Genomic DNA, 21,314 nt, shown 5'->3' with positions numbered 1-21,314 from the left:
AAAATGTATATAATTCAAAAGCATCGACAATGATCGAGCTAAACTTAAAAGCAATCTAGCTAACAGAATGGTTCCATAAGCAAACATGTATTTTCATTTCAAAACATAGTATCTGCTACTACACTAGGTTAAAGAAAACTCTGTTTGGATACCTTGTTTTTTGACTGTCGTTCCACCTGGAGAGTGAAATGGTCCCCACCCCTTCACTGGCCTCTTTCCTGTCACTGGCTTGCCCTATTGACTGACATATTTTTAGCCAGTAACATGCTTTGACCCACAAGACACTGCTCAGATGAAATGACCCAGAGAGTACAAGTGCAGACCGATAAAGTAAAGAAAATGGCATAGAAAAGTTTCTTTTAACCAAAGCAGTACCAGATATCATGTTGAAACATTCTTTTAAAACTGCATGCATATCTTTCATGCATACTGTATGTAACTAATGTAAGTGCAATATGCCTAAGATTTATGGAATTATCTTGTTAGCTACAATTACTTGAAGTAGTTTTAGCCCTTTAGCTCAATGTTTCTTGGAGCTCTTATAAGCTCTTTGGATGGGCAAAATGACAGACAGTTAAAACGCAGTTTGATAGTCATGCATATGTCGTGGAGCTATTAAAGAAGCAAGAAGAGCAGTTTCATGAAAATCAAACTCTGTTTCTAACTACACTCGACAATGTTAAATTCCATGAATACACGAAAGTCTTTTATACTGTGGTTTAATTGTTATGCAGTTGTCAGACAGTCACATTAAAACCAACTCTGCTGTATGGTCCCAGTTTATAAATTATACTTCTGCTATTCAAACTGTGCTGGGATGTTGTGCCTGTTGATTGGGTACCTGCTGACAGTTTGTAAAAGTTTCTACACCTGTCTTTGCTGGACAATGCAGAGGAATTCTGAGGAGGAAAAAGCAATACATGTTTATGAACTGCGCACAACACATTAATACATTTTAAGAAAACCCATTTAAAACAATGGAATAAATAACAACCATGAGGAATGACTTTTATAACTTCGCTTTATGCTGCCTGGCGTCTCAGGAACGTATTTTGTCACTCCTCATCATTTGTGGTATAAAACTGATGGAACACAACATTCCAGAAAGGAAACCTCTATTTAGATGATCTAAACAGACTTAAGTCTAATAAACAACTAGACCATTATGTACAGTACACTCAAGAACCACAGTGCTCCAGGATGAGTTTATGAGTCTCTGAATAACTGTAAGCAAATGTTTAAACAGAGGACCAAAATGAAGATACCAAACTAGTAGCTATCAAGGGTGATGGGAATGTAACAAATGTGACACTTTCCATACTAAAAAAAGCCCTTATTATTATTATTGTTATTGTTATTGTTATTATTATTATTATTATTATTATTATTATTATTATTATTATTATTATTATTATTATTATTATTATTATTATTATTGATGCAGAATGATAAGGGTACTACATATAGGGATTATGTATTCAGTGAAAAACACCTTACATTTCTCTTTTAACATTTTTGATAATTTAACAAAATAATTACCAGATAACTGGGGAAGTCTTTGAGCACTGTCGGCCTTAAAAATCCAGCTGTCCCATGGCTGCTGTGTGTGTTTTGACGCTCTTCTTCGTTCTCTTTCCTGAGTAAAACCTATTACAAATTCAGAAAAGAAAAACAGTTAAAACACCCGAGATGCAGCTGAACACGTGGCACCACATCACAATGTAAGACATTCCTAATGAAGAAACTCAGATGCCTTTGTAATGAATCTCCTCCTAGTGGCTGATGAGTTAATTATACTGACATCAGGCTAAGATAAGACCCGCACTTACCTCTCGACTGCAGAGCTGGCTCTTCAGCTGAATGGTAAGACATTTGTCTTTGAACTGTATGGTGAGTGGTTCACGTCAAGCCCTTGCCTCTCCATTCAAATCAATGGGCTGAGATTCCAACTCATTGCACCTTGGTGATAGAAATGACTACCAGAGGAGCACATCCATCAACAAAAATACATTTAAAACAACTGTATTCGCCACAGACACTTAACACTACTGTGACCGTACTGCTTGTGATACAGACAGTACATGGAAGTCAAAACTTGTTATTTATTACACGTTTGAACTATCTGTAGAATGTGTTCTGAATTAAATTCCTACGTTGGAATTTCATCAAACTGGAAATTAAACCCAAACCAATGACGTATAGATGTATAATGACCACTATTCCAATGCGCCAATGCAATGCTAGGAGCATTTCTCAGTCAGAAAGTCAGTTGTACGATGTTACACTTTTCAAATGCTAATAGTATAATGTGTATCCATAATGTATAAATACAATTTTTAGGTAACGTTTTTTGCAGAAAAAAACAAAAAACAAAAACACGATCAGGTAAAGATTGCTACAATGCCAAAATCAGTATACAGCAAAATAGGCAGACAGCAGCAGAGATGATGTTTAAAAGGCTTATTGTTTTGTTGTTGTTGAGGTCAATAAAACACACAAACATACACACACACACACACACACACACACACACATATTGCCCTGCAATTAAAGAGAATGTGACTGACCGCTAAAACATTGTATTTTTAGGTTTTTAATTTTTACAAAACAATTTAATTTACATTTAATGGAAATGTTTGGTTACTGTTGTCTTGACGTGGACTGCTAGGAATTGATTAATAAATCAACATTACTGTGTAGGGCTGGGTATCAGCAGGGTCTTCACGATACAATACAGCAAATGAAGCATGAAACAGAAAAATAACACCAAATCCAATTGCTGGTTGGGTGCCACTTCAGGAGCAAGTTGGTTGCGATCATATTCATCTGCTTAAAACACAACAATGTCATAGCACATTCATAAACATTGACACATGCTTAAAGGGAGAGGTATCATTTTTGAGTTTCAGGCGCCTTGCAGGAGCTGGTATCGGGCTAATGTCTTTTTAGATTGCGTCAGCTACCAGCCCTGATCCCTAACCCCATGCACGCTGCAATATGATCTTGCAAGGGAGCCGGTTCTTTTGTACAGCGGTATCGGCGCTATGCTTCAGTGCGGGAGGTCCCAGGTTCACGCCTGTCCGCCGCGTATGAGAAACCCCTGCCTACAGGAATCAAGATTGTTACTGTATCTACATCTATGTATTGTTTTGTTTCAACTGTTTGTTTTGGCCAACATGCCTGTTTATTTTGTTCTAGTGTTTTGTTTATTGTTTTATTATTTGTGATTAAAGTGCGCAAAAGCGTGTTTAAAAATGCAGCTTTCATAGTGTCTGAGTCTCCTTTGTGGTAGAAACAGCTTGTCAGTGATTCCTTTACGTGTAGTAATTAAAATTACATTAAACTTGTACTAAATAACATGTTTTTCCATAGTGATGGTATAGAAAATCCAGCCTGTTCTCAACCAACAAGAATGCTTTCAAATGTTTGGAGATTTTTTAATTACATGCAACACAGATGACAACCGAACTTTTGAAGTTAATATGTCATCTGTAGGATGGCTCTTATTGTATGAGGGGCTGTTTCAGACAGAAGTGTGTCAAACATTTCGAGTGAAGAGTCATGTTTCGCCATGTATGGAATCACGTTGCTGCGCAATGAGTCACGCTTTGGCCAGGAAGGGACGTGTTTCAGTTTGCAAGGAATCAGGTTTTGACGAAAAGGGTCGTGGGATAAATAGAGCTGTCATATTTTACTGATTTTCGCCATGTTTTAAAAAAAAAATGCATCAGACTTTTGAATTGCATTTTACTTTGCCCAAGGTCTCTTGAAAAAACGGCAACATTGACAAATTATGACAGTACTAATTATTATGAAAAATTATATTTTCTGAGCACAGTCCCGTATTGTGACGCATGTGCAGAAATACAGAGTAACAGCACAGCCAGCACATGTACCATACAATGGGGAATTCTGGAAGGTTTTAAATTCTGCGGATATGCTGCATTGCAGGATTTTGACGGTTTTTGAAAATGCCATGCAGTTTTGAATTTATACTTTTAATTAAAAAAACATTCAAATACATGTTTACTTAATGAAATCTGTCTGCTAAAACATTATCTCATTTACAGTAACTCGTTATAGCATCTACAATGTCACTTCACTTGAAGAACAACAAAGGCCTTCTAATCAGTTACGGTATTTATCGTTCTTACGTGGCCCTTAATTTTAAGGCACCGGTAAAGTTTAACGAGAGGCATTTGCTAAATCTCCCCACTCAGTTTTAAAACGTAGCTATGGTTCACAACACAACACAGCGAAATGATCACAGTAAGTATATCGTGATTGTAGGGCAGTATTGCCGCGTGTGAAAAATTTTATAATATAATGCCGAAACGAAAATGCTTAAATTTGCTTCAGAGTATTTCAAACTGGTTAATAGATTAGCAAGCACTGGTAAAATCTGTTTAGTTTTATACAGTGCAAAACTCATTTATTTTAACATTTTGTTTTGCTTATGGACTTTGCCATACCTGCAGGGTGGGTGTCTTCACTGATAGTTTTTAGTTTTTTTTTTTTTTTTTTGATAATCATAGACATCACCAAGTTATAAAATAACATCTATACAATGCAACAGTTTTAAAAGCTACCACGTGATATTCCACTTCTTTAGTAAAAAATGTAGTATTTGGTTTTATTCCTTCACGTTTACATTTGTGCATATGATGCTTGGCATGTAATATAAAAAATGAATCAAGAAATCCAAATGATTTTGGGAAAAAAAGTGAAGTGGAAGATCACGTCATGCACATGAATTGTTAGTTGAGTGGAAAGCTTGTCAGACAGATAACGTGAAAGATGTTTCCAGAATCGACAGGTCATATCACATTGGTAAAACAAATGTTCAGTAGATTCCATTACAAACACTGCACTGAGGGGGAAACATTTAGAAAGAACTGGCTTCTCTTTGGTTTGGTTGGGTAGATCCTCTGTAGAATATTGAAGTGAATTTCCTTGTCTTTATTTAGAACTGGAAATTTAAAAGGGGATGTTCATGCTCTCATAAAATGTATAGCCTCTGGTACATCCAAGATGTTATGTCACTTTACCATATTATTTGTTTGTGTTATTGTGTTTTAGTTGAAAAAATTTCTTACAAAATTATTGTTGCATTTAACAGATTGCAACGTTGTCTCCATCATAAAATGAAACATTTTTCTGATGTTGTCCGACAGGTAGAATGGGTGCAATTTACATGGCAGAAAGGTGGCAGAAAAACTATTACGTATTTAAATGAAAAACGTATATGTTAATGGTGCAAATGACCATTTTTATGTCATTTCAGGATTTCAATCAATGGGCAGGTGGGATTGAAAGATAGTAAAGACGGAGAAAAATGACGTGTGTTTCAGGAGATATGGAGAAACATTTAATAGAACATAGCACAAAAGCAAGTACATCAGGACAGAGGGGGGGAAATAAAAGTTAGGTTAGCTAGTTTTAATGAAGCCTAATTTTGTAAAAGTATGTTCTGGATAAGGGTGTCTGCTAAGAAATAAATAATAATAATAATAATAATAATAATAATAATAATAATATATTTATTTATTTGTTTATTTATTTTTCATTTTTGCATAAAATATCCTCTATACCCGGTTGCACTTTGTGAAAATTAACATGTGAGTGTACAATAGGATATCATACAAACAACCCGTGGTAAAGAATGACTGGGCTGTGAGTGATACTGACCATCCAGGAACGACCAGTGCTACTTGTGCTACCAGTGCTACAGCATCGGTAGTGACATTTCTGGTGGTGCTATCATATAAAATAGCACCACCAAAAATAATGCCTCTCGTAAAAATAGGTCAGTTGGACCGCAGGGGGAAAGGATTTAATGGCAATAGAGAGACAGCCAATCGGTATACAGAGCAACCATACGTAAATTCTGATTGGAGCCATTTAGTTTTGCTGAGCGCTAATGTTTTTTTTTAAGAAATCATGAAATATTAATTTGAAGGTGGGAGAGAGTACGGAGAGAATAATGAGCAGTATAGAAAGATAAGTTGTGGAAGGCATGTTAATGTCACCGCGACCCAAAAAGAAAACAAAAACAGGGCAACATCTTAAATTATTTTTCTCAGAGCCACTCAAATTACAACAACAGGAAGATAATGACTGCCATGCAGACTGGTTCTTCATGCTGCGAAAATTTATTTGAACCATCTCACCCCGAACCTAAAAAATTTGACAACTAAAAACTAAAATGATGTATGGAAAAAAGAAGCCGCAAACCCACTACCTTTACCCAAAGTGGTTTGGTAAGTGGTTGTCATTTTGTTGTGATCGACTGAAAGTAATGTTGTCAAGACGTACAATACTCACTGCAGGGAAAACATACAGCACATCACCAAGCTGACCACACTTGGAACCATATTCAACAGTTTTACTAAAATACTGTTGCCAGATGTAAACAAATTGCTGAAACTGTATTTCACTGTTCTATTGACTTCTTACACAGCTAAACGTTCGTTTTCGGCTTTGCAATGGCTGAAGACTTATCTAAGGCAGAGTATGCGCCAGACAACTTTAAATAGAGTTCAGTTTTGTCATAGTGTAGAGGTATGATTTTGGTTTTTGTTCAGGAGGTTCCCGCACCCATGCTGGCAACAAAGATATTCTATTTAACAAGGGGTGTGCGTTCACTGAGATCATTCCGCGCAGATTCTGTGCAAAAACTGACCAATTTAGCCAATGTTCTTCTAAGAATGATCTCCGTGAATGCGCTCATTGGCTAAATTGGTCAGATTCTGCACTGAATCATCGTGAACGCACCCAAGATAATCAACACCGCCTTTAGGTATATACAGAGAGCGCGGCAGAATTTTTTCTATGTAGAGTCAATGGAGGCGTAAGAAATTTTGCTGGTTTTCGCCAAGTTAAAAAAATGCATCATACTTTTGAAGTAGATTTCACATTTGCCCAAGGTCTTTTTAAGAAAACGCCAACATTATCAAATGATGACAATATGTAATTATTATGAAAAGTGCTATTTTCTGAGCACGGTCCCGTTCCGAGGTACATGGGCTGTAAATACAGTTACGGCTGATCTCACGTGTCATCGCTGATAATATTGACAGATATATTTTATTACTATTTTTGTGAATGTTAATTATTTGTGAAATAATTTTATAACAACTATACGGATGAACATTACAAGTTTTATTTTACTTGCTTTGTCCAAGTAGCTACCGGTAGTTTGTTTACTGTACTGTATTGCTTGATAATATTTTATGTTGTAATGTTATGTATTTATAATGATTTAATGAATACGCCTCTTTTTGTTTTATTAAATATATATATTGCAATATATTTATTAAATCAGTACAATAAAAGTATTGTATTTTTCTCAACATGTACTATTGTATTTATTTTTGCAAAACTTACAAATTGCATATATGACGAATAATAAATACATAACTCACCTGCCTGTCTTTCCTCCACACATCTGAACTTGGCTGGCAATGCATTACCGCTCAGGGTGCTTGACTCTAAATCCTCTTTAAGTTCATCACATCGTTACAATATCGTAGCTTTATCATTCAGTATCTCCGTAGCACTTGCTCTTCTGTAAGGTCAAACAGGCGGCCCTTTGACGATACATCGGTAGCAGGGCTAGTAAGGCAAGGTGAGTGGGGCGGCTGCCTGCTCTCAAACGGACTGCATTGCCATGGAAATGTATTGTGTCGTGAGATTTAGGGTGCGTTCGTAAACTCAACCTGACGCTCTGAGAAAGCGCGTCTGAGAAATCTATTAAGAGTGCTTCAGAGCGTGAATTTTCGCTTTTTTTTTTTTTTTTTTTTTTATCTAAAACGGTTTAATACTGATAGTACTATAATTAACTATGACAATTGTGCACTTGTGCCGTTTATGACTTTTTCTTAGACCCATGTAACCACAGCAAGCCGTTAGCCAGTTTGAAAGCGAACGCCCTGAGCTCTGCAGCTGGAGCGCTCAGTGTGCTCCGAGCGCTCCGAAATTCATCTCCTCGGTGGGAGTCGATTCCCAGAAGCGTCGATTAACGATTCTGACGTTCGAAAATTTGAGAATCGATTCGAAGGATGAGGAGTCGATTCTTTACATGGGAGGGGGTCATGCCTTGCATAGAGTCGACCTGTAGTCACAAACAATATTACTAACTGTATTAAGGCTGCTTCTGCTATTGATATTTGCTATGCTGTCAGTTGACTATTCATTTCCAAATTTCAGCTGTGTTTTGCAGGGTAGCAAGATCTGGAATCCCACTGAAAGTGAATATCTGAGAGACAGGCTACACGTGTGCTTTACTGTGTATTATATACTATACAGAGTACAGCCATAACAATTACTGTTGGACCCCTTCGACTCCCTCAGGGATGTAAGGCTGCAGATGGCGTGGTGAGGTAAGTAGCTGGGTTTCAAGTAAGGGATTCCTGCACCATGTGTTTGTCATTTACCCTTGTTTACAATACCTGAGGTGGTATGTTAATCAGACCTGAAGCTGTTTAACCTTCATATTGTTTTGGGTTTGACTGTTCCCCAGAAGCCCTTTATTCAGTTTTTTTGTAAATGTGTTACTGTTTTTATTTAGTAAACATACTAGCTTTCACAATGTACCCAATTAATTATTTGACAAAATTAATTAACAATAGTAATGACAAAATAGAAAAAAAAAAAAAAAAAACTACGTTTTATTTTTTTTTTTTTTTTTTTTCCAGGAAAGAAAACTGTTTCTTTCATGATGGAGACTATATATAGGTATATAAAATAATAAGAGTAAGCTCCTGTAGGTGTCTGGTCTTTACATTGTCTGTGCTCTCCCTTTCATCATGAAACCATTACAAAAAAAAATTAAAAAAATAAAAACCCTGCCAAAGTATACTGTGAGGTGAACAAAAGCAGTACAGATATCGCCAAAAGTTTAGCATCACCTAGAATTTGATCATTTTGAAAGTACAGTTTATATTTTATCATGGACTCACGAGTAACACATGCAGAACTATAAAAAACGTTATTAAAAAGGCAATAGTGGTGCTGTACACTTCGGTGAAGGTATGATGAAGGTATGAGCCAAAAAACTTTATGTTAGAATGCAGCTACACTAAGATGGTCTGATATAAAGACAGAAAGCTACTGTATTAGAGCAGTCACTCTTTTACTGATAATTTAAACTTGCCTTAAATTGTTATGTTATATTTATTATACATTTAGAACTGGTAGTTAATAATGGTCTGTTATTAAAAAAAAAAAATTGATTTAGCCATCTGCAATATTTTAATTAAAATATAACTTTTTAATGTTTATTGGGTAGGCATTTAAAATATTTCCATCACTTGTCATTTTAAAGCAAGTTTTTTAAGAAAGACCCACAATTTATTGTAAGATTTGCTAGGATATACATCTATATAATCAAATATGAAAACACTACTATATATTCTAATACGTAGATAGTGGATGAATACAGTACATAGAATATCATTTCACATAAACAATAATATGTACTTGATGTGTCTATAATTTTCCTCACAGATCTTACAGATCAAATATAACTATCAAATCTTCAGCGTTGAAAACTATCTCATTTTATTTGTGTCCCAGTAATGCATGGATTACGTTGTTTTTGTTACAGCTTTCCTTTCCTTTCCTGCTGCAGTACAGCTAGCTCATGTTTTTTATGTTTATAGATTCAAGATCACTTATACATTTCCGGATCTAATGAAAGTCTATGAAAAAATTAAAGTATGTAAAATGTCTTAATGTTAAAATTGTGCATTTATTTCAGAGAAACCATTTAAAATAATAACATTATTATTATTTATTATTATTATTATTATTATTATTATTATTATTATTATTATTATTATTAATAATAATAATAATAATAATAATAATACAATTAAGAAGTAATTAGAATGCTATTGTCCTGTCACAGTTTGGGTTAGGGTTAATGTAATGCATTAAAAAACTTAGTTTTTATGTTATTACTTTATAATGATCATAATTGTTCTTAATGGTTTGCCTGTTGCTGTAAAACATAACTAAAATAATAAAGCAGAAGATGCTGGCAGCAGGAGCAGCATGCACATTAGTGTCTGGAGATTGAAGGGTTAAACCAGACCTTGTTAAAACCAGGGATGGCTAGCAAAAAAACAAACAACAAAAAAACCCAAAACATTTTAACTAGACTGATGTAAAAGTGTACGCCAAGCGGATGGATATATTATGTTGACATTAATTCACAGACGTTTCTCAAACTCAAGTGAAAACCACGAGAAGAAACAAAAGAGCTAATATTTCAATATCATTCGTTAGCTTTTGTTAACCTTTTGTTAAAGCAGCAGGTCATATTTCAGCCAGTATAGAGAACATGAGAAGTTAATGGGGTTTAATGAGAAATATTCTTAAAAATGAGAATTTACAGTTTACTTGTGACAAAATGATGATGCTGGCACTGATCTTACAATTCTTATTGAAATTGTTAAAGTTTACATGCCCAGTTTAAATAAATACATTTAAAATCCATATGGAAGTTTTTAAAGGCCAGAATAAAAACTATAATAGCAGGACTGTTACTAGTCTTTAATTGACTTTGTTTTGGTTTTTTTTGTCCCATCTGCTAACAACCGAACTTTGAACCATGCATCTTCTGCTGAGAAAAGTATTGCTTTTAATTATGACAGCAACATAATAATAATAATAATAATAATAATAATAATAATATTTGTTATTTTTTCTTGTATAGGACCAGGAATCAGTGTAATACATATTGTTTCTTTCCAGTAGCATTTTAAACCTCTAGCCAACTTTATTCTGCCCTTGCCCCAGCTTTGTAAACTTTCCACACGAACAAGGATAATTGACACCTTGAGTTATTTAGTACTGCTGTTCTGCTGAAGTGCGTCATTTCATACACTTTATAGAGGAATCCTGGATGACTGTTCCAGATGCATTCCATCTTCACTAATTCAGAAGCTTGCTCTGCAGGTATGGGATACAACTTCTTCTGCCTCATGCTGGATGAATCACTGAATCTTTTTCTTAATTATGTTGTAGAAAGTCTTTCTAAATCATAAAGGCTAACAGATGCAATTACCGGCACCTAGATGCTGTACACAGCTTTTAAGTTGCTTCAGATTGATTAGGAACAATTCAAGTTAAATCTATTTTTTTTTTTTAGTATAAGGAAATGTTTTTGAATATTGCTTGTAATTCTCCTTAGGGGCCTTTTTCAAACGATAAGATCCTGAAAAAAGTATGTTACCCTCTTTTTAGTAGGAAGCTATAATATTTTGAGGACAGAGTAGCCTTTTTTTGAATAAGGCCATAACTATAATGTCACAAGATATAGTGACCCGCACGTAACAGGGAAATTGAATTCTAACAATGTTATTGAAAGGGTAGGTTGGGTGTTTCATTTACCGCAAAAAGAGCTAAACCATAACAAATGGTACCACCTGGAACCTCATAATTAATTTAATATCAGGCTGCAGAACATTTTTCTTTCTCCTGTCAGTACATGGCTACAAAGCACCATGTTCAATCTATTAAACGTTATAGCTACTTGCATGTTCAAGTCATTCCCGCCCCCCCCCCCCCCCCCCCCCCCCCCAAGTTATCACACATGTTGTTTACAGCACCAGCTTGCCAGAAAGCTAGCTATATGAGCTGGTAGCATAATACATGATAGTCTTCAGATTTGGTAGGTACATTATAACTAATGCAAAAATGAGTTATCTGTTATGCTATCAAATACAAAAAAATGAATTCAGTATTGCTAATTCAGAAATAATTACAATTATCAACCAACAGCAATTATAAAGTGTAACCAGATTTTATTTAACGCTGTGTAAGGCAGTACCAGAATAGGAAAAGAAAAAGAATGGACCTTTACCTTAAACTGGGAGTTGGGTTTACTCTCACAGCTCACTCCAACAATCCTGGGCAGAGTGATGGCTGCATTGTTATTGTTGTTTGAGTTCTCTGGTTTGTCTACCATGACCTTTGGGCAGTGTGCCACTGAGTCCACCTTGATCCCTGTTTTCTCCGTCCAGCTAGAGATGGTGATCTTTTTGATGGAGCGGGAGGATGCTGTTGGGGAGACAGCGTTTCTGTTCAGGTGGTCCTCCTCAGCCTTCTCCTCCTGACACCTCTCAGCTAGATGCATCCGAGCGGCCACGGGCGAAAAGTGTGAGTCACTTGGATGGGTTGAAGAGTGGCCCAGGTACAGGGAGACCTGATCGTTCAAGTTGTGCTGCATTTTACAGTTATCCAAAGAAGAGCTTGGCAAAAAAGTGTCAGCAAATTCTGTGCCTTTGGGCACCGCCGGGACCGAAAGTTTGGTCCCGATGGTAAAAGGTTGAACTTTCCTGACGATACTTTCAGACATGGCTTGTGCAACACTTCCAGTCCTGTCTACAATGTTCTTTTTTTTTAAGTTAAAGAAGTAGTTACTAAAAAAAAATTAAAAATAAAGAAAAACTTAGACGTCTACTTTTTTGTGCATGTTCAAGAGACAAAGGACACAGGAAAGAATAGCCTCTTGCGACTCCTGAGAGCGTATGCGGTCCCAGATACGACACAGCAGGGAGCCAAGGTGAGAGCTGGCTGTGGAGAGGCTTCTCCTGAGGAACTGAACAGCAGAGCCTGCTAATTTGCTACTAAGCAGCCTGATAAGCAGGGAGTGGAGCAAGAGGAAAAAGACTGGCATGCTGCCCGACTCTTCAGTGTAAAAAAAAAAAAAAGAAAGGTTTAGTCCAGAACAGTGAAGTCACCACAGTTTTTTAGAGCATGTGCAGATGACTGAAGGAAGGGAGGTTGTAAGCCCTGGCTGTCAAAACGTCCTCCCCTCTTTACAAAAGAAAAAACCTAGATAGCAAGAAAAGAACTGAGAGACTAATGCACTCCAGCCTGACCTCCTCAATCAGAAATGCTTTGGGATGAGGTCATTCCTTAAATATAAACAAGTCATGCCAGTTTCAAGCTTTCCCTCTTTGTTCCCTCCAGATTTGTTTTTTAAAGGCTGGGGGAAAAAATAAATGGATGGTAAAAGATGAGAGAAAAAGGAGCAATTTGAGAGTCGTTGCTTTTTTTAAAATCTTGATTCAAAATAGCTGGCAATGACTAACAGTATCCACAAGAGCTTTCATCAAAAAAAGAAGGAAAAAAAGCATTAAGCGTGTGGTTTTCATAATTATAACCTGTCAACTAAATTAAAAAAAAAAAAAAAAAACAAACACTTTCATACATGCTGTTCTTTTTCACTACCTTTAGATGAAGTGTTTCAGAATTCAAATTTTCAAAATCTTGTTCTTCAAGCAGAGCAGCTACTGTTGGAGTTGCTTCTCAGCCCTGGCATGTATTCTGCTAAGGATTGCCGATCTCCTCTCTGACCTGCAGCTGCAGCGTCTGCTTCTCTCTGTGTGCTCAAAACACAGTTGTCAAGAACTTCTGGGGACTGAAACTATGAAAGCCTTTACATGTTCCTTTAAATGCAAGCCCCACCAGAAAGACAAATGTTCAGTGCAATCGATAGCTTTGACCCCTGGGCCCTCACAGATGACAACACCTTGAGCTTTGCTCCAACCAAGGAGGATTTAAGAAGTGGTCTGGAGGGGGGCAGGGAATCAGTCAAGGGAAAGAGAAGTCTGACAAAAGTGGGAAAGTTCTACAAACAAAAAAAAATCTCTCCGCTTCCACGACAGCAACAACTGGCCCTCACTTTCTCCCATTGTTTTAACCGTTTCAGCACTTTCTGTCTCCTACACAATATGTATGCATTTCACTTTAAGTCTCAATTTAACAATAATAGTGATCCCTGGTTAATGTATATAAAAACTTGCAATGCACAATTTAACAGGGTTAAAAAAAAAAAAAAAGCTAAAAACATTTTGATAAGGAAAGCGTACATACAGTAATTGTATATATTCTCTATTAGAATTTTCTGTTAGTAAGGATTAGCCTATTTAACTAAGCAAATATCCCTTGTCCAAAAAGACCAGAGCAGTGTGATCGTGTAAAAAAAAGCTATGAATGATCCCATACAAAAGGATCAATCCAATGCCTCCTAAGTAGCAGAATCCATCCCATCTTACAAAATATTTACCATGAAGTAGACTACATTTGCTGGTTTGGTTATCTGAGGCAAATATGAAGAAGGTTTGTGCAACTTGTCTGTAGATTTACCTCCCATCTGTAGTTCTGCGCATTGAAGACTTGACCATTTAAGAGGTACAATGGAAGAAACTGGGGAAAATAAGCCTCTATACAATATTTAAGCCTCCAGAACTTGAATTCCTTTGCCAAATGATGTTCAATAGAAATATAATCAAATTTAATTAAATTAAGTCGAAAGTGCTACAGAAATCCCTGCAGTGTTTACAAGAAACACGGTACTTTACCTTTGCTGTATCCCACGTCCATATCACAGCAACTGTTTTCACCATATTCCCGATTATTTGTATATTGTTATTTGGGAATGTTCTTTTAAAAGTGTATCCAGTTCACGCTCCCTCCTGCAAAAATTATGGTGCTCTGATTGAAATAATTGGGGTATTGTGGGAACAGAAACCAGCATTATTGCAGGAGGGAGCGTGATATTGATATGCTGCAAATTTTTAATTTTTTTTTTTTTTTCTGGCAAACACTCCTGAGTAAATGTTGAGATTGAGAAATGTATTGTCCACTTGATTTATGACCCACTATGTGTTTTTAATTAAAATGTTTAAAAGAGTCATCAATATGTTTAAAAATATAACGCTGTGATGTGGACTGCTCTGCGCACAGCAAAGGTAACAGAATACGTTTGCTGTAAACTTTGCAGGGTATTCTGTAACACTTTAAAGAGTATGTAGCTGGGTTCTGAAAAATCTAGCGTTATTCTTCCCGCCGTGTTGCTACAACTGTTTAAATAACGGACCTGTCATTTTTATTTTCATTGTTAACATCCTGACAACTTTTTACACTTTAAAGTCTGTTTCAAAGCTCTTTTCAAAATGTCCGCTCTAGTGCACTGGGGTTTGAGATCTGTCCTCTGAGTCTAAATCACTGCAGGAACAATGATTTCAAAAAGAAAAACTAACATAACAAGTGCTCTGTCTTTTCTGTTCTGTACCACATCATGGATTGTTATTGCTGTGTTACCTGTTTGACAATGTAGACAAAAATCCTTACGGCCATTTTGAAAAAACAACAACTTTGAAACAGGCTTTGAAGTTATAAGTGTAAAAATATGTCAGGATGTTAACAATGAAAATAACTTTTATTTAAACAGTTATAGCAACATGTGGGGACATGTGACGTTACTCTTTAAGGGGTAGCATAAGGTAGAAACGATGGTTTACCCATTCTTGTCCATAATCTAATCATTATTGCTGTTAATGCTGCCCTCAATTGATTGTCCTAAACAATTTATCAGTCTAGTCTTGACATATTTGGAGAGTGAAAGTGTACACTTATGCAGAAATATCTTGGTGACTTCACATGGGGCATAATTGTTGGTTCCAATGAACCTGGCTTGTCTTTAAAACACACTGGCTGTATTGACCAATGTGTTGGGTCTCTGGGGGTTCCAGGAATGATAACATTTGCAGAAAAGCAATACCAGAGAGCACAAATGTGGCCACATGCATATCATAATAAGTCGAGCCTGAAGATGTGTGCAACATATTGTGCCAAACAACAGACGTGCTTCGGTGACCCAAATCACAGAAACCTTCAGCACTGGAGAAGACACATATGTTAACAGACAAAGCACTGAGGGTATTGGGGGATATTAAGACCATTCTTTGTTTTTTAACCAGTCAGTTCATGTTGAAATTGATTGTGTGCTATGGGGTGAATCATACAGAATTATGTTACATTACACATGGTCAGGAAGTGGTTAATGGTACAAAGCTCCGCTTTCAGGATGAAGTCACCCCAGGAAGAGTTTCATGTTTTTCAGCTTAACAATGAGAGGAGGCAGGGGAGATGTCTGACTGACATAAAAGAAACAGGACTCAGTACGTGTGGTCTAATGTCATGGCTGGAAGGAGGTGTGGTCTAATGTCATGGCTGGAAGGAGGTGTAGTTTAATGTCATGGCTGGAAGGAGGTGTGGTCTAATGTCATGGCTGAGAGGGGTGTGTGGTCTAATGTCATGGCTGGGAGGAGGTGTGGTCTAATGTCATGGGTGGGAGGAGGTGTGGTCTAATGTCATGGCTGGGAGGGGGTGTGGTCTAATGTCATGGCTGGGAGGAGGTGTGGTCTAATGTCATGGCTGGTACCTATCACTCTTCACGTTTTGACTAAAGGTCTGTAGTAACCCTCACAAATCTCTTTCCTGTTACTTTCTCTATTGAAAGCAGACGCAGTATGCATTTTCTTTACCACATGGAATGCATTTTGTTTATCCAAGGATAAAGCATGGTTATAATTACTACAGAAGTGCATTAATCATCCTTGGGCATCTCTCATGAATGAATTTAGAGCTTCAGCAAACTTGCTTGATAAAACTTTTTGTGATAATCAGAGATGGAAAGTGAATGGCAAATTGGGATTTATGAACAGTAACAGTTATGGCAAGTGCAGTGCGATATTTTGACTCGTATCAAAATGTCATCCTGCACCATAGTGTTCCATTTTATTGACCAGTGTATTCAAATATATACGCTAAAAGGAATACTTAATGTCAGCATAATGGTTAAAGTGGAGTTGTCATTCTTCTTGCTTTTGAGGTATTGGCTAACAAGAGCAATGCATTTTCATAGGGAAATATCACAAGAAGCATTCAATTGAACTGGCCACAATGACAGCAACGCAAGCTCCACGAGAGCCTTATTATAAAGTGTTACAGGCTACCCTTATGAAAACCATAGTGTATCCAGATAATGTTCCCTCCTGCAGAAATGCTAATGCTGTGAGTGAAGTGAGTGATGGTGAAAGTAGTTTAGCGCTTGGAGGATAAGCAAAGCTCCACTGTTTTGTGCGCTTGCCTAAATATTCAATGCTTAATCATTTTAATGTGTTTGCATTGAAATACTAAAGTTACTGGTACTCAACATGGGCCATATTTATCAAGGTATTTATGCCACTGTACACTTTACTGTGCAAGGAGAATCTAACTGTTAATGACACAAAACTATTAACAAATAAATAAATAAAAATAAGCACTCTTCTAAATTGCTTGTAAAAACTGTGGCCACAAATATAATTGTATTTCCTGAGAGTTGACATATCTTTAAGAAATGCCAAGCGTCCACCAATATTTATTGTTGCATTGTACTGACCAAAGTAATAAGCTTTGTATTAATGTGTCTCCATGCAAATGTCTGTCCTTTAAACAGCTGTCCGAAAAAAATAAAATGTATACACAATTGATGACATCAGATATACCATGTGTAACTGGAAAGGGAATGTGCTGTTTCCCTGGGGATCGTAGTGGCCAGGCTGGTACCTATGCTGTATTTTTGTAAAACTTTTACATTTTTTTCCCCAGAATGATTGTTTATTGCACCCTGGGGTTGGCTTTGTCAGGACTTCCAGTCACCCTTCATGTGGATCTGCAATAGTTTAGTCCTTGGTCTTTAAATGACATGCCACCCCCTGCCACTCTTCCCCACAGTAAGTCTGGCGAAAGTCACTTAAGTGTGCGTGTGTGGGTTATTTGTTCATATGCCCGACCTTACTATGATCTAGCTGAATTTATGGTGGTGTGCTGTGGTTGCATACAGTATCGAGGAAAATGCCAGGAAAAGGAACTGCCTCTGGCACTGATGATGTCACGCTATTCCATACTGGGCAAAGCCTTCTGTTAACCACAGGCCTGGCAGACATCCAAGCTAAGCTTAGACATACTTTAGTGAGTTTGTAAACACTGCAATCATGCGGTCAAACAAGGGACTTTATCAGCAACTGAGAACTGAACCACCAAACCTAGTGGACAGGGTACTGTCAGGATAAATTCTTTAAATATATAAGAATTCATACTGAGGATACCAATAAATGTGGTTTGACAATGTTATGGTCATTTTAATATAATGGAAGTTTACATATTATATTAAAATATTTTCACATATGGCTGGTTTCACAGTCCCTCATTTAAAAGTACAGTAATCTTGACTACCTGATAAGGCCGTCCAAGATTAGTGCTAGTTGAGTTTGTGAAACCAGCCCAGCATAAAGGAATCTTAAGCATCAATATTAAATGTTGCCAACCTTTAACTTGTTTGGATCATTAAAATGGACACCAAAGTTTCTCAATTGCTAATAGATTTCTTTCGAATCGAATCTAATACTACTGCATTATTTCATTTGTAAAAAAAAAAGAAAAAAATAACACAAACAAAACAAACGTAAGGTACATTAGCTGAGGTGCACCACCCTGCTTCCAGGCCTGTGTTTTCACAACAGAGTCATTCTGTCCAAAGAGTACCTAACATTAGTTTATTATTGACTCGTGAATGACTGTATAATAGATATGTTCCAAGGAAAAGATCGGATTGTGGCAATCATTGTTTAAATTGTATAAGAAGAACAAAGTTCATTATGAAAGTTCTGGAAGAAAACAAACATGCAGTAAGTTTTAATCTGAAGTTGGAGAAATAGTTTAGCGATGAAAAAGTCACATAACCTTATTGTAAAACATGTGTCCTCAGCACCTATCCAGCATCAAATTCCTATCTCGGTACCTCATTCCCAAGCCAAGTCCAAACAGTTTATACACTGTGAAACAGGCAGTGTTAACAAAGTGCTCAGTAGTGAATCATTTGGAACTCCCCTGAGAAGAATTGCATCAGTGCTTAAAAGCACCTAAAAATGAACCCTAGACTTTTTTTCTGTGCCTTTTAAAGGTAATATGAAAGAAAGGAAAATAGCATCCAATTAGATTTTTTTATACAGTATGCATGTTACAGCTAAAGTCAGAAGTCTGGAGTTATTCCACAGCATGTTAGAATAACAGAGAAGTGTAGCATTATTAATTCCTTGTGTCCATAATCTGTCCGGCTGCTAATAACATGAAATCGTAAGTGCTGTCAACAATGCATTATTAATCTTAAATGTGGTTAATTCTAGCACTACCCAATTCTGAACTTTCACACAATCACTGGGAAAAGGCTTTTGAAGGAGGTTTAAAACAATTGTATTTTTTGTTATAAAGTAAAATGTGCTATGCAAAATGTACAGCTGGTGCTGCATGTTGAGAGTAGTAATTATTTTACTGACACATGCAATACTAGTGTATACCCTTCTGTCATCTAATACAGTAGTTATAATATTTTATAATACTGTATTGCTATAGCCGTTATTACTTATAGCACAACATTCTTTATAACACATGCATGCATTATTAATTGTTTCTAACACACCAGCATTGTTTACTGTTAATATGTTATGTACAGTTCTTGTTCTTTATAATAATATATTTCTAAAGTATACACTCATCCATGCATTTCAAAGATGGCCGTTGCTCTTTAAAAGTAACTTCATCTTCTGAGTGCAAATCTTATCCAACAGAGTCATTTATCACCAGTGTCTGTTCGCATTACTTCATCCTTTTCTCACTGGCAAGTATTATGTTCAAGAGAGATACGATCAGATAGACTGACAGGTAAGAACCACGGTACATTGCTAAATAAGCGCATGCCTTTCCTCTGACATAGAGGCTCACCTGCAGGGTATCAAACAGAGTTTAACTACTGAGTCACTATCGTCTTTTGGGCAAACCACACAACTCCACCACAAGGTGAAATGTATTAATTAAAACGGTATATATGTTTATTAGGCATATATTAATTAGGCATTATATAGTTACAAATGGCTTATACCTTTTTTGGGACTGTGGGGTTCAACGTTTGACTATGAGGTCTTTGGAAACCACAACCCCACACTGTAAATTAACTTAATCTGTATAAGTTGTCAGCTCTTCCTGTCAGGATGGCCCAGGGCTCTATCACCGCTTTTGTATGGGTGCGCCAAGAAAATCTTAAAGTCAATATATATATAAAGGTGAAAATTTAGAAATAGGGTGTAGACTTTCTATAGACACTGTATATATATATATATATATATATATATATATATATATATATATATATATATATATATATATATATATATATATACAGTGCCTATAGAAAGTCTACACCCCCTTTCAAAATGTTCACCTTTTGTTGCCTTATAGCCTGGAATTAAAATGCATTAAAATAGTTTTTTTTTTTTTTCATTTATCTACACATCCTACCCCACAACAAGTGAAAAAAATATTCTAGAAATTTGTAGAAAATTAATTAAAAAGAAAAACTGAAATAGCTTGATTGGATAAGTGGCCGCCCCCCTTGCAATAGCAATCCTAAATTATCCCAGGTGTAACCAATCGCCTTCAAAATCACACACCACGTTAAGTGGCCTCAACCTGTGTTATATTGTAATGATTCATATAATTTCAGGATAAGTTCAGCAGTTCCTGTAGGTTCCCTCTGTTGGGTAGTGCATTTTAAATCAAAGACTCAACCATGAGCACCAAGGCGCTTTCAAAAGAACTCCGGGACAAAGCTGTTGAAAGGCACAGATCAGGGGATGGGTATAAAAAAGGCCTTGAATATCCCTTGGAACACGGTCAAGACGATTTCTAAGAAGTGGAAGGTGTATGGCACCACCAAGACCCTGGAGACTGATCAGAGAGGCTACCAAGAGGCCAATGGCAACTTTGCAAGAGCTACAAGCTTTTATGGCCAAGACTGGTCAAAGTGTGTATGTGACAACAATATCCCAAGCACTCCACAAATCTAGCCTGTATGGTAGGGTGGCAAAAAGGAAGCCATTAATTCCACCTTGAATCCCATTTTGAAGTATGTAAAAAAACACTCAGGAGATTCTGTAGCCATGTGGCAAAAAGTTTTGTAGTCTGACCAAACTAAAATTGAACTTTTTGGCCTAAATGCAAGGCATTATGTTTGGTGCAAACTCAACACAGAGCATCACCCAAAGAACACCACCCCTACGAAGCATGGTGGTGGCAGCATCATGTAATGGGGATGTTTCTCATTGGCAGGGACTGGGGCACTGGTCAGGATAGAAGGGAAAATGAAAGTCCTTAAGGAAAACCTGCTGCCCTCTGCAAGAAAGTTGAAATTGGGACGGAAGTTCACCTTTTAGCATGACAACGACCCAAAGCACACAGCCAAAGCTGCACTGGAGTGGCTAAGGAACAAAAAGGAAAATGTCCTTGTGTGGCCCACTCAAAGCCCCGACCTAAATCCAATCGAAAATTTGTTGCATGACTTGAAGATTGCTGTCCATCAACGCTCCCCAAGGAACTTCACAGAGCTTGAACAGTTTTGAAAAGAAGAATGGTCAAAT

The 21,314-nt window shown here is 36.7% G+C and overlaps 1 protein-coding gene across 5 annotated transcripts in view; it reads right to left on the bottom strand.

Moving 5' to 3' along the window:
- The window catches only part of LOC121316786 (spectrin beta chain, non-erythrocytic 1-like), a 65,643-nt gene extending 53,190 nt beyond the window's left edge, over positions 1-12,453 (bottom strand). For all 5 annotated transcript variants that reach the window (XM_041251974.1, XM_041251975.1, XM_041251977.1 and 2 more), the window contains exons 1-2: positions 11,870-12,453; positions 1,540-1,647 (exon numbers count right to left, since the gene is read on the bottom strand). In XM_041251974.1, coding sequence (XP_041107908.1) covers positions 1,540-1,647; positions 11,870-12,364 — 603 coding nt within the window. In that variant the 5' untranslated portion in view covers positions 12,365-12,453. The remainder of the gene's footprint in view (positions 1-1,539; positions 1,648-11,869) is intronic.
- Positions 12,454-21,314: the final 8,861 nt, after the last annotated feature.

This window comes from Polyodon spathula, chromosome 6 (genome assembly GCF_017654505.1).
Source record: "Polyodon spathula isolate WHYD16114869_AA chromosome 6, ASM1765450v1, whole genome shotgun sequence".
Lineage (NCBI taxonomy): Eukaryota > Metazoa > Chordata > Actinopteri > Acipenseriformes > Polyodontidae > Polyodon > Polyodon spathula.
The sequence above is the reverse complement of the archived record's forward strand: the minus strand, read 5'-3'. Positions and strand labels throughout refer to the sequence as shown.